The sequence below is a fragment of the Fusarium sambucinum genome, chromosome II (assembly GCF_050947815.1).
Source record: "Fusarium sambucinum isolate potato_lamoka chromosome II, whole genome shotgun sequence".
NCBI classification, from domain to species: Eukaryota; Fungi; Ascomycota; class Sordariomycetes; order Hypocreales; family Nectriaceae; genus Fusarium; species Fusarium sambucinum.
In genome coordinates, this window is record NC_139293.1 from 2,365,028 (window position 1) to 2,377,974 (window position 12,947).

At 49.5% G+C, this 12,947-nt stretch overlaps 4 protein-coding genes across 4 annotated transcripts; 1 reads left to right on the forward strand and 3 right to left on the reverse strand.

Annotated features, from left to right (window-relative positions):
* Positions 1-496: 496 nt before the first annotated feature.
* On the reverse strand, positions 497-4,057 carry FSST1_007571 (salt tolerance down-regulator-domain-containing protein; the record flags this gene model as incomplete). Its single annotated transcript, XM_083224368.1, has 1 exon — positions 497-4,057. The coding sequence occupies one exon, from the start codon at positions 4,055-4,057 to the stop codon at positions 497-499; it is 3,561 nt and encodes a 1,186-aa protein (XP_083083532.1).
* A 4,340-nt stretch (positions 4,058-8,397) lies between these two features.
* Positions 8,398-9,302, forward strand: FSST1_007572 (P-loop containing nucleoside triphosphate hydrolase protein; the record flags this gene model as incomplete). The annotated part of the gene is made up of 5 exons (XM_083224369.1): positions 8,398-8,429; positions 8,564-8,642; positions 8,698-8,703; positions 8,757-8,948; positions 9,012-9,302. 5 exons carry the CDS (start codon positions 8,398-8,400, stop codon positions 9,300-9,302), a joined length of 600 nt encoding a protein of 199 aa, XP_083083533.1.
* A 1,084-nt stretch (positions 9,303-10,386) lies between these two features.
* On the reverse strand, positions 10,387-10,932 carry FSST1_007573 (mitochondrial 54S ribosomal protein mL40; the record flags this gene model as incomplete). Its single annotated transcript, XM_083224371.1, has 1 exon — positions 10,387-10,932. The coding sequence occupies one exon, from the start codon at positions 10,930-10,932 to the stop codon at positions 10,387-10,389; it is 546 nt and encodes a 181-aa protein (XP_083083534.1).
* Positions 10,933-11,160: 228 nt separating this feature from the next.
* FSST1_007574 (uncharacterized protein) lies at positions 11,161-12,478 on the reverse strand (the record flags this gene model as incomplete). The annotated part of the gene is made up of 2 exons (XM_083224372.1): positions 11,161-11,307; positions 11,396-12,478. 2 exons carry the CDS (start codon positions 12,476-12,478, stop codon positions 11,161-11,163), a joined length of 1,230 nt encoding a protein of 409 aa, XP_083083535.1.
* Positions 12,479-12,947: the final 469 nt, after the last annotated feature.

Consider the following 12,947-nt stretch of genomic DNA (forward strand, 5'->3'; position numbering starts at 1 on the left):
CCCGCTCCGAGGCTAATGGTTATTATCTGGTACTCGAACAAGATTCTTTGATTTGAGATCAGCAGTCATTTCACGCTCCTCGTGTCTCCCGATCCTTCCCTTTCGTGCTGCATCATCTGGCGCCACATCGCACCTGGGTATCCATGTAAGACCGATCTTTCAACAATCCCTCAGAATTGTGAGTAACATGCTTCTTTAATAGACGGCGAGGTTTTAAGGCTTTGTTGAATGGCTCAACTTTGCTTCACGTATGAGAGGTGCATACACGAGTTGTTCGCGTTCCAGTTCAGGTAAACTATTTAGCCACTGGACCTTTTACTTGCAGGTCTGGGCGGTCGATGTGTGATACGATCGACGAACCTCTTGTGTGCATAGAGGGTGTACTCCCTCTGTCGCTCCCAATTGCCCACAGTGGGCTGCTATCACGCACCAAATCTCTAACGGACAAGGAGTCATCGCTAGTCTGTTGACTTGCCCGACCCCGTCGAGGGTTGTCCTACAATCCCCCACGAAGAGTTGCTTGGCCTACCAAAGGACTTCCGATCTCACCTGGGGCACCAACTGCTCTATATGGTGCACCAAATCCATCATTGAGATCAGGTTCCCATCGAACGGTATGCTTGCTTGGGCCTGCTGCATCACGTCGGATATCAAACGTGCCACCTCCGTTGGACGGACTTCCCTCCGTCTCACAAAGGTTCAACAAGTCGAGTTCTGAGATGCTGTGATCACCTGACATCGCATCAATCCTCGACTTGAGGGTTCCGATGTCGATGTAACCTTCCGAGTCTCCAGAGCTAGCCAATTCCTTGCAAGCCTGGCAGAGCATCGCGCGGACGGTCACATACCTAGGCTGCGCTGGGGCTCGGATAGAGCTCATTCCAGCAATTGGAGATGTCATACCGAACCCTGGAGGCACGCTTGGTGCACCCCATCCGGGGTTGTTGAATCCTGGAGGAGGCAAAGGATGTCCTCCAACAGCGGGAGGACCCCAGGGATTATGCGCCAGGGGAAATGCTGAAGGCAAGAAAGGACTTGTGGTGAAATCACCGCGTGGCCCCGGAGGCTGGTTTCGTAAACTACTCGGGTTGACTTCAGCTGCGAGAGGTTCATCATCCTCTAAAAGAGCTCGACTGCCTAGATGGGCAGTCTCGTCATCCTGGTCGTCAGACGCGCGACTTTGGCTGAGGCTTCCGGGTCGCCCTATGGGAGCAGGTCGTCCAATAGGCTGTGATGGAGTCGGAGGCGTGTCGAACTGCAATGAACTTTGGCGATGATGTGTTGGTGGAGGGAGATCTGTGGGCAATGGGAACCCACCCATATCAAACTGATCGCCAATTGGCTGCGTGAAGCCTGGGGGCAGAGGAACAGAAAATCCGCGACCAGGTGGTCCGTTGATGCCAGGAGGAGGCATCATTGCTCCAGGACTATGTCTGAAACCTGAAAAGATAGCTTCGTGAGGCATGCGGTTTGCAAAACCTGGCGGGGGTGGGTGGTGGGCCAATCCCGGAGGCGGTTGCATTCCCATCGGAGGTATCTGGAAAGGAGATTGTCCGAGCATCCTTGATTGGCCATTTGTAGGCGAGACCGAGTGAGAATGCTGCGTACTTGCGCTTCCATGGCGCTGGCCAATTGGACCAGGACTCATATGAGGCGTCATTGAGTGAGGTGAGGGATCTTGACTATTGGATGAAACTGTGGCTGAAGGCAGCGGCACGTCTTGCTGTTGAGACGTGTTTCGGGGACGAATAGGGGTTGGCGCCTTGGATAACACAGGAGTTGCAACTGGTATCTTTGGTGATGCGTAGCTTGCCGGATTCGAAGCATGTTGTGGAAGGGCGGTAGGTATGGACGCTGAATGCTGTGATGTACGCTTCGGGATTTGGATGGGTTGGGATGGGTGACTTGCTGCTTTTTGAGCAGCTGCCTTCTCCTCTCTCAACTTTTCCTTAGCTTCACGAGCCGCTTGAGCATCCTTCTGAGCTTTAGCAGCACGAGCTTCCTTATCCCTCTTGTCGCGCTCTTGCTTATCCTTGCGTTCTTGAGCCTCGCGCTCCTTCTGCTCCCGGGCCTCCTTATCTCTTTGTCGCTGTTCCTCCTTGAGCTTCTTCTCCTTCTCCTTGGTTTCTCGGGCTTTGCGCTCTTGTTCGGCTTGCTTCTCGCGTTGCTCGTGGAGTCGTCGTTGTCGCTCCGCCTCCTTTCGTAGGCGTGCCTCTTCCTCGGCCTTCTTCTGCGCTTCCTTCTGTTTTCGTTTCTCCTCGGCCCTGGCTTTCTGTTCAGCGACCCGTTGCCTTTCAGCTTCTAACCGTGCAGCATCTGCCGCGGCCTTCTCGGCTTCTTTACGCGCTTTTTCCTCGGCCAAAGCTTGCTTCTTTTGAGCAGCCTTATCCTTCTTCTTTTGCGCGTCCTTGGCTTTCTTGGCTTTCTTGAGTTCAGACTCTCGGTCCTCTGCCTCAATCTCTTCCAGAAGCCTTTGCTGACGTTCTTTGGCGACCTTCTCCTTATAAGCGGAGAGAACGCGTTGTTCAAACATGCGAGCGGCGAATATCTGGAACATGCGGCGACCTTCCTCCATTCGTTGCTCCTCTGTCATTTGGTCCTGGCAGCAACACTCAGTATGGGACTGGGATGGCATCACAGAGGGGTTTGAGTATACCTCTTCCTCCTCATACTCCTCGTCCTGGCTATCGTCATAATCTTCTTCCTCGTCCTCTTCTTCATCGTACTCGTCTTCTTCAGGAGGTGGGTGATTATGAGGGTTGGAGTATGAGCCATTAGGGTGACCGTAGCCTCGTGAAAAATGTTCGCGAGCGTCTTCCTCTCTTGCCATCCGACGTTCCGCAAGCTGTTCCATCATTTCGATAAACCGCTTGCCGTCGTTTTTAAGAAGGTCATCCGCCACGGTGAGAATACCACCTAAGTCCATGTTACCATATCTGCGGAGGAGTGATTCTAGGAGCTGCGTACCCTTGACTTGCAGGCTATTGCCAAACGTCAAGAAATCGGCGACGTCTCGCTCGTGTGAGGTTTGGAATTCTTCGGGAGGTTCGTCGTCGCTATAATCGTCATCCTCCACTTCATCTTCGCTGTAGACCTCTTCCAATTCGTCCTCCTCCTCGTCATCTTCCTCGTCGCCCAATTGTTCAACTATTCGGCCTCGTGATGGGGGTCGGTTGGTATAACTCGAAGGTATTGCTCGTCGTAAAGCGAAATCCCGAGCTGACGGCAGCATCGGTGGTCCCTCGCCTTGGTTTGCGAATTGTTCGAGCTCCAGGTAATAGGCATCGTAAAGACCCTCCAGTTCTTCCTCAATCGCAGTCCGCTTTCGTCCACACACAGTGCAGCTGCAAGTATGTTTCTGTTGTTCCTTCATCTTTTTGAGAACAGCGTCCTTCTCCACCTTGACCAATGATTTCCGCTCATCTTCGCCCAGCCCGAGCCAAAATGCTTTTATGCGTTCGCGCTCTTCTTGATTGCTCGTACTCCATATCTTGTCGCGTGACATACCAGCGCCTTGTGACAAGTTGGGCTGCGGTTCATGCTCGAGAGGTTCTGGAATTGGCGACGTGGGGTCGGCAGTTGTTCCCTTCTTCTTCTTCTTTCGGTTCTTCTTAGATCTGGAATCCGAAGGTGGGTGGCCATTCGTAGTCGGCTCTGTCAATTCGCTTGCTAGGATGTACTCATTCTCATCGTCGCTTTCGACTTCTTCATGGTCAGCGGGGCCGCGGCCTGTCATGGGACTCCCAGCAGCGCCTCGTCCGGACGCATGGCTGTCGTGTCCGTTGACAGCTTGTTGAGCAGCAGCTTTCGCAGCAGCCTTTTGTCTGCGCTTCTGTTTCTTGCGGTTGACGGCGGGAGCAGGTCCATCATCGACATTGGAAACGTCTAGTGGGGGTCCATTAGGTTTGGCACTTGTGGGGGTCGGAGGCAGCGAAGACTCGGATGGTGTTCCCTTGGGGACTGTGATGAACTTTGAGCCATCCTTGTTGGTGTATTTCGCAGTGTTTCGTGGCGATACCGGAGTTTGGGTAGCCGGTCTTTGATTGTTGGCCGGCATGGTAGGTTACGAGAGTAGGGCAATCGAGGGCATGAAGATGTTGTGCGCGACACGTGGCTGTCGACAGGAGGACGCTGTAAGATGATGAGAATTCTGTAATACGCGAGTGCGTGTCAGCTTAAAAGTGGCAGGAACTGCGCGTCTCGAGAGGGCGAGGTTGTGGTTGTTGGGCGGCTGCGGGAACGAACGTTGCGAGTGGAGGGTCTGGGGGCGGCTCAAAATGAGGCACTCACAATCGGAGCAACAGCCAAGATCAGGGTTAGGTCAGCGATGACGCCTGCGGGGAAGAGCCCGATAAATAAGTCAATGAATGTAAAAAGGCGATGAGTAACTAAGACTCTTTCTGAGTATTCCAGACTCAATATAAAAAGAGCAAAAGCAAAGATGCCGTAGAATCTTTGTCGGGATTGCTTGAGGCTTCAAGGCTCAAGGCTCAAACAAGATGATAGAAGTCACTCTTTGGTGGAGTTGCATAGCACCTGTACTTCTCATGCAGCCAAACAAGCCCAGTATGTGATGGATGTTGCTACTGGTCAGGCACTTACCTGGGTTATAGCCTATACCCCACTATCTCCTAGCCTGGCGTGGCCTGGTATGATCTAGCACGTGATGCTGAGATCTGACGATTTGGTTCGTTTGCCTTGAATTCAAGTGGGGGTACAAGTAGAACAGATCCAATAAGGTACCTTGATGTCAACGTCACTTCCCCTTGGGCTGAAGGCTACCCTGAACCTGGGGTTAAAGAAGATGCAAAGTAATTTGTAGATGTAGAAGAAGGGACCGATTCATCGACTTTTTAATGATATAATTAAGATCTTCTGCAAGCGGTGTGAGTTTCCTTTGCTCATTTGACTAACTTGATTCTAATCAATTGTTCATGGTTATGCCAAACAACGGATTCCAATCTGGGTACCCTAATGGACAAATACCAACGACGGCAAAGTCAATCAAGCAAATAACGCCCTGCGTTTGTTAGCGTTTGCAACCATTGCAATCATTGCGAGCTATATGGTAGTCTTTCAACAAAAGGTTCCACCAAATGAAGCCACTCAAAAAATTGGACAGGAGCTTGCTGATACTGATGGGCAGAGCAAACTTGGCTAACTGACTGATTGCTCATGTGCACTACAATAGCTGCCGACGTTGTACAACGTTCCACATGACAAGTGTGAGAGCGCAAAATAAAATTATTAGAGGTATATTGACTCGACTCTACCTGTAGCTCTTAGGTCATGTGGGACGATATCACCGCATTTATTCATTTACGTCGCCGTGCAAACTCAAGGGTGTGACAGAACACCAGATTGAGGTATCGCCGTGAAGCCCCCTGTTGCAAACGACGGAGGACAGGATCGACGGCAGAGGACAAATATCTCGGCTCTTTAACCTAACATGGTAAAAGAGTCTCAGATGCTGAGATTTACCGCGTAAACGCCGTTTGGAATACCACTCACATCAGGGCGAACAGGATAGTATGTAAAGGGGTGCAACATTGAATATGCAGGTAAGACGACACTGATTTAATAGGTACCTGACTATTCGGTCATGCATTCTTGAGACGAAGGATCTTGGGCATAAATCCCCAACACTGCCACGGCCTCGTAGGGCAGAGTCTAGGTATGGTATGGTTATTGTTACATCTACGAAACATTGCCGTTGCATATATATAAGCACATGACAACTCAGACGAATTGATGCCATAATCGGGAATGCCCGACGCTTAATGCTGTCATCAAAGAATCAATCCAGGTAAGAATCAAAATTGCCAGAACAAATGTTTGCTTGTTTGCAAACAAAGTGTCAGCAATGGAGACAGTCGGCATCTCGACAAACACCGAAATCCTGTTGTACAGGGGTTTAGCGTGAGGGAGCCAAAGGCACGGAGCACAGATTGCACGGGATCATCCGTAGTAATCCATGAAGCAGTCAATCAATTGGAACTGGTCTGATATGTGCCCTTGGTGACCACAGGCGAAGGTGGAATCTCCAAACATGAACTTCTCGGATGCTGGGTAGGTGGTCTATTCTAGGGGACCTTAAAATGATGCGTTGCTCGACAGCAGCTAATGAGAGTTCAGAACTGACTGGCAGTTCGTCTAACCCCCTGGTCTGGTTCCTGTTTTTAGCTTACCGGCGAACGGGAGTGGATCAACCTGCACAGCCTCAAATAGCGAAAGCATGACGGACGGCGCAGAAATCCGCAGAATTAACGAGTGAGCGAAACAGAGGCCAAGAATGGAATGATTAATCCTCCGAATAATGACAAGGGGATCTTTTGCTGTTGATGTGGACCTTTCGAAATGCTTGTCTGCATCTGGAATCTGTCGTCATTGTATTGAAAGCAAAGGTTACAAGCCCTGTCTATCACAGCCGAAACAAAACAAAGAAACCCAAATTGGTTGTTGAAGAAAAGACTGCTGCTGAAGAAATTTGTGACAGGTCCCTAGGTAAGCTGCTGTGTCAATTGCTGACCTACCGACTAGTTAGCCTAGGTAGGTACGATTTCACACAGGCTTGTTCCATGACAGGACTTCTTGCTGTTACCTAATTGAAAGTAGGATCTGATACTGCTTGAAGAAGAGTCCTGCAATTTGTTCTGCCCTAGCTGTAGCTATAGCTGTAGCTGTAGAAACTGTTGGAGATGGTTAAGCCGCTTATCGAACCCATCCATTCGTGTCCAGTGAGCTGGTTGGTGCGGAGAAGTGTCAGAATTAACCGAACAGCCTTTGTTTAGATGTCCACTTCTCTACATAGGTACTCTGTAGGTTGTTTTGAATAGGTCTAGTGGTCGCTCCGCCACAGGGGGCTTGCTGGGTATGGAAGTGTAGTGCAAACGGGCGCCAAAGGCTATGCCATGCCATGCCATGCCATGCCATGCTCATGAATGGAGTTTGTGTTGTGGAAAGCTTCCAATTGAACTTGCCGAGTGAGTTTTATCCACGTTACGTAGCAGAAAGTCACAATAGATCGTTGTAACCATCCATACTGTCGGTACATTCTGTCTCCCATGATCCATGTCATGTCATGAATACCTAGCAATATTCCGTCCTGTGTCATCATCAAGGTATGGGCATGGATGGAAGCCAGACTGATTCAGGCAATAAACCCACCACTGCAGCAAAACAAACTTACGGTATGCTGAAGACCTCCAGGGCTGTCGTCCTCCACTCAACCTCACCTCATTCTCAGCTAAAACGGTCGCCCCGGACCCGTTTTCCACGCCTCTGTCTGTTGCTCCACCTCTAGACCCAGGGGAGCCGGGAGAGAGCCCACGAACATCCAGCCAGCCAACTCGTCCATGACCTCCCCACTATCACCGATGCCACCACCACCGTCACTACCAACTCTACTACTGTAAACAGACGGTTCCAACAATAGAAGGAGGCTGCCTCTTAGCCTCGATCTATAACTTAGTACCACCCAAACGTACGGAGATGGTTATCTTTAGTTAACTCTCTCAAGATCTGTATACCTAACTGATTATCTATTTCCATCCTTCAAACCAAACCTGGCCAAAGTTCCCAGCATTTTATCAGCCCAACCGGATCCGTCTCAGCTCAAAACCTGGTCCGAGACTAGTAGAGCAACAAGCCCGGGCGATCAGAAAAAAAAGAACATCAACTTGATCCTTCACTGCCCTATCATATCAACCCCGAAGCTTGCCTGTTTACGCCCCTTTACCTGATCCGCTGTTGTCGGCTCGTATTTCCCCTAAAGACCATCTTCCATCTTCTTCTTATCCCCCTTCTCCGTATAAGGAAGCTTGCCCATCCCGTTGGAGTTTTGGGAACCACCAGTGAACGCCCTGACGCTCCGTCCCACCGCCATTAAAAACGCCCTGCTCGCACTACAGCACCAAACATCCACACCCCAGTCTAGGCTACCGAACCGTATTGTACCGTACCGTGCTCCGTATTTACGTACTGCCTGGCCTTGCTCCTCCTCGCTCCACGTCTCGTCCGCGCGCTCACTCCGAACGTCCCTTGTTGCTCAACGATTCTCTTACCAAAAATTCCGTTCGAAAAAAATAAGGGGTCCTAAATCTCGTTAACGACACTTCTCTCACCGAACCGAATCCCCAAATATCTCCATTGTCACTCTCCTGAACTCAATCCATCCTCATCCCCATCGGCTTGACTTAGCTTGTTCCTGCTCTTATCACCGCGACGACGCCCTCTCGATCGCTGTAACCCGCTACATTTCCACCCATATTCAATCGACGACAACGACATCCCGACGCAATACCCAGATCTGGGGCCCGTAGCAGACTCCAGATCCGACATAATTTCCGATCGCTTTCGAGATCACAAGCAATCTCGAAGTTATATAATTGATTCATTATGAGCGCAAATCCAAGCAACGTTATCCGCAGGTACGAGTTGTTGTCGCGCTGCCCAACCTTACTTTGACAGGGTTACGCCCTTTCCCAAACATAAAACTTTCTTTGCATTCTCAACGGTTACTTCTTTCAGCACATGTAGCAAGATTTCTAACGATAGATTATAGGAAGTTGGTCATTATCGGTGATGGTGCCTGCGGCAAGACCAGTTTGTTGAGCGTATTTACGCTAGGTTACTTTCCTACAGTGAGCTCCCCAACCTCAAGTCGTCTCGTCATCAGAGTTACTAACAACAACATAGCATTATGTGAGCCTCGATCCAATCCTCCCTGCGACGACGAATATTGACCATAAACATAGATTCCTACAGTGTTTGAGAACTACGTGACGGATTGCAGAGTGGACGGCAAGTCTGTCCAGCTCGCTCTTTGGGATACTGCCGGACAGGAAGACTACGAGCGATTACGACCCCTTGCATATTCAAAGGCCCATGTCATTTTGATAGGTTTCTCTGTCGACACTCCAGATTCTCTCGACAACGTTAAGCACAAGGTACGGTCCCAACGCGCAACGGCGCTCAGCTGATGTTTCAAGACTGACCTGTTGCTATTATAGTGGATCGAGGAAGCTCAACGACTGTGCACCGGTGTTCCCATCATTCTCGTTGGCTTGAAGAAGGATCTTCGAGAAGACCCTGTTGCAATTGAGGAAATGCGCAAGAAGTCGATGCGATTCGTCTCAGAGCACGATGGAGAGTCTATCGCGCGAGAAATTGGCGCAAAGCGATATTTGGAGTGCTCTAGCTTGAGCGGCGAGGGAGTCGACGATGTTTTTGAGGCGGCTACTCGTGCTGCTCTGCTGACTTTCGAAAAGGGTGAGGGCGGCGGCTGCTGTGTCGTGCTGTAAAGAACCAGCTGCGCACAATCCGACACAGATGCGAACTCGGCATCTGGACCACAGGCCTGTGATTATACCTGTAAGCAGCGAACCCTCCTTGCGAACCGGCCCAGGTATATCTCCAAGCGATCAATTACCGTTCGCCTCGGCCACAACACCGGAACATTTTCCGACTTCTGGAGACAACTATAGGATTTTTTGGACACCAGGGAATCACACAGGATATAGAGGACTTATTGCTCGGCGCTCTAGGAGGAGGACTTATTTTTTCTTTAATTTTCGGCACACTGTCTTGTCTTTCAGTTGACAGGCCGACTGAGGCCTAGGGATAACCAAAACTCATAGCCACCAACATTCCATCTGCAACACCTCAACCGCCTACCGATTCAAGTACCGGCATTTCCCCCGTTGTTTTTATTTACAGATGCTCCCAATCCAAGACACAAGAAAAGAAATATGAATTTGTCGTTCTTGGACACCATTCTCCAAGACAAAACGGAATGTCCGAACGCTGTTCATCTCGTCGCCTTGCCCCGCGCATTCGTCCTCATTTTCCTTTTGATCTTGAACATGTTCCCGACCTTTTGATCTTTGGTTCTTTCTTCCGATCCCTTGTTTTATGGCAAGCGGAATGCGAAAGTCTTCTTAAATACATGGCATCCTAGGAGGGTACGAAAAAACGGAACGGATTGGAGGAGTGTGGATAGGAGGAGTCTGATATTTTGCATGATTTTGATTCAAGCGGGTTAGGCAATGCATATTTTCTCCATGTGTTATCTAATAATTGGGACAGCAGCATAGAGCTGACTGGCTTGGTCGAGCATAAGAAGGGCGAGAGTGAATTAATGGCATACTTGAGACTGGGAAGATCGGTACTGTCCTTTGAGGAGCGGATTACTTAATGAGAGTGACGATATTGACATTTAATTCTCTCTGATTTACTCACGTGGGACACTAGTCATTCTCAATTGCGAGCCTGGTGAATGCTGGTTTGCTGTAGCCATTGATGTCTAGCAATTGTTTCTATTATACATACAGTACACTTTTGACTCATACCATTTCTTGAATTCGTACATCAACCGCGCAGGCCCACCTAGTTGCTGTGCCTCTTCCAGTCGTGGTTCCACGCATTCTTAGCGGGAAAGTCTGTTTGGTATCGTGCGTACTCAATCGGTATAGCATCAGTTCCCCAGACACCCTTCTTTTCCATAGCTACCCGGTACAGGTAGCCCTCATCTCGGTTTCCAGGACCAACGGTTTTGCGCAGCTCTTCGCAGGCGTTGTACATGCCGCTATAAATACGATGACGCTCACGCTCGGTCGCTTGGTGTTGCTGTCGACGGAACAGCTGCCACGCACGGTGGATTGTCCAATGCCGGAGATATCGAAGACGGGCCATACGCAGGGGTGGGGGCGCAGGAGAGAACATGTTTTGGCGGAGAGTGCGAATGCGGTAGAAGTTTTCGGACTTTTGCTGCACATGCTTTCGTCGTGGGACAGCCGCTGCGGGCTTCTTTGCGACGGGTTTCGGAGGTGTGCGGGCAAGCATGTTTGCTGTCGTAGAGAAAAGACGAGTTGTAGGCGCAGTGGGAGTAGCTTGGCGGCTGAGTAGCCCGCGGAGAGAGAACATCGAAGTCATCGTAATGTATGTATATGCGGTACTTGGTGCGAATATCGGGACGAGGGTGGGTTGGATTCGAGTAGAAGCCGGCTCAACTTTCGGGCGCCTTTGATAGAATTCCAGTGCGGAAAATAATCAATCTCCAACAATTACCACCAAATCAACAGGGGTCGCTGTCAATTGGTCGGAGATGGTACCATGCAAAAACTAGAATGTGATCTCGAGTATTCGGTCGTGCTCGTAAGACTACGATGCGTCAGGATCCTCCGACACGCCCACTTGGTAATCTTCAGCCGAGACTTGGTAGCTCGATAGAGGTATGAATGAATGGGCAATGGCCGGGTTGAGAGGGTCGTCGCTGAACTGTGCCTGGCTATAGAAGTTGTGAATGTCCTGACGAAATTGTTAGTTCCAAGTTTCCGAGCGGATCAAACATTATCCGATGACAATTCATCCTATCTAGGCTAAGTAAATGGCTTACCTCAGTTTCACGTGTAACTTCATATACAAAGAGACCCGTTCGTCTGCCTGACTTGAGCATATTCCAAGCCACTGCCTGTTCCCTGTCCTCCCATAAGCTTGCAAGCTCAGGTAGCTGTTTCTGTGTGGCAGAGATTATAAGTAGTTCCAGAGGTTCTGGTGGCTGGTTTTCTCCTGAATGCCGGCGTTTGAGATAGTTTAGAATCCAAGCAAGTTCCAGTATTCTGGGATGGGATACAAAACAATTTTGCACTTCCGCGTCTGGCCACTCAGTGACATTCAAGTTGGCATTCCTCCAATGGTTCCAGACTCGATGAAACGACGTGGCGGATTCAACCCTCTCAAGGAGCATCTCCTCGAGTTCCGGATACGTTTCTCGATGTTGTAAGCCTGCAAAAACCTGAAGTTCGCTGATGAACAATCTTAGCATTTTGGGGAATAGTAGCCCCAGTCGTTGTTTTTGCATCTCTTCAAGTCGGGGTATTTGGCCTGCATACTCAAAATTATTCGAGATGTAGCCACGAGCATTCATGAAACTGTCTGAGTCGGATCCTGCTATCTGGGAGCCACGATACTTGAAGATGTAGGTGCCAGGACAATGTCCTAGATACCATCTTCCATTTTGTACGGACATGGCCCTGCAGACTTGTATAGTCACACCGACCTCTTCAAAGATATTCACACATGCCCTGACTGATGTCGTAGTGTAAGAATAATCCGTTCCATCGTCGATTAGCCGGCCTCTGTGTCGCTCTTGGGTCAATGAAAGGAGGGAATAGTACTGCTCGATACGCTTGAGGTTTCGCAGCAGGGTCCTTTTCTCTCTCCAAGACATAACGTTGATGAATTCCGGAACAGCGAAAAGGCGAGTCCTGCGTGCAAGTTCAAGGTACTCATTAAAAGCATTATCGCGACGAGTCTCGGGAATTCGGTACCGCTCCTCATCGGACTCGACTGGCGCGTTCCAGTCATCCTCAAAGCCATGTGCGTGCTTGAACGTTTTATGGGAATAACCCTCGGGAAGAAGTTGGCAGGCAGTGCAGGACAAGCCTCCTGGAACCATCATATTTGAGATACAAATCATTCGAGGGAAGTGTCGAGGGGGAGCAGTGAGGAAGAAAATTTGAACGAGAGGATGAGAAGGAACAAGATGAAGATGCTCTTTGGCAACTCTTCAAACTTATGTATATAGATTATACATTGCAACATGAACTTTCTCCATGAACTGAGGGCATTTTACGAGGTAATTCTCCTCATAAGATTCAGCTGGTTTTGAAGTTTGAGCTGTCCTTGAAGATGACTATAAAGTTACTTCCCTTTGCCTCTTGTCTTGCCAGAGTTTAAACACTGGTAACCAATTAGATTGGGCCTTGAAAACAGCCCAGCCGTTCTTGTAAATCCTCCGGATAGATTTATCTTTTACCTTCTACAAATGGTTTGAAGAGTCATAAAGTTAATGCTGGCCACCAGTGTTCTGATTTAATGGAAAGTTATAACAGATTATTCGTCAAGGCCAAGCGCCCACTGCATTTGATACTAAGAGCATCAGAAGA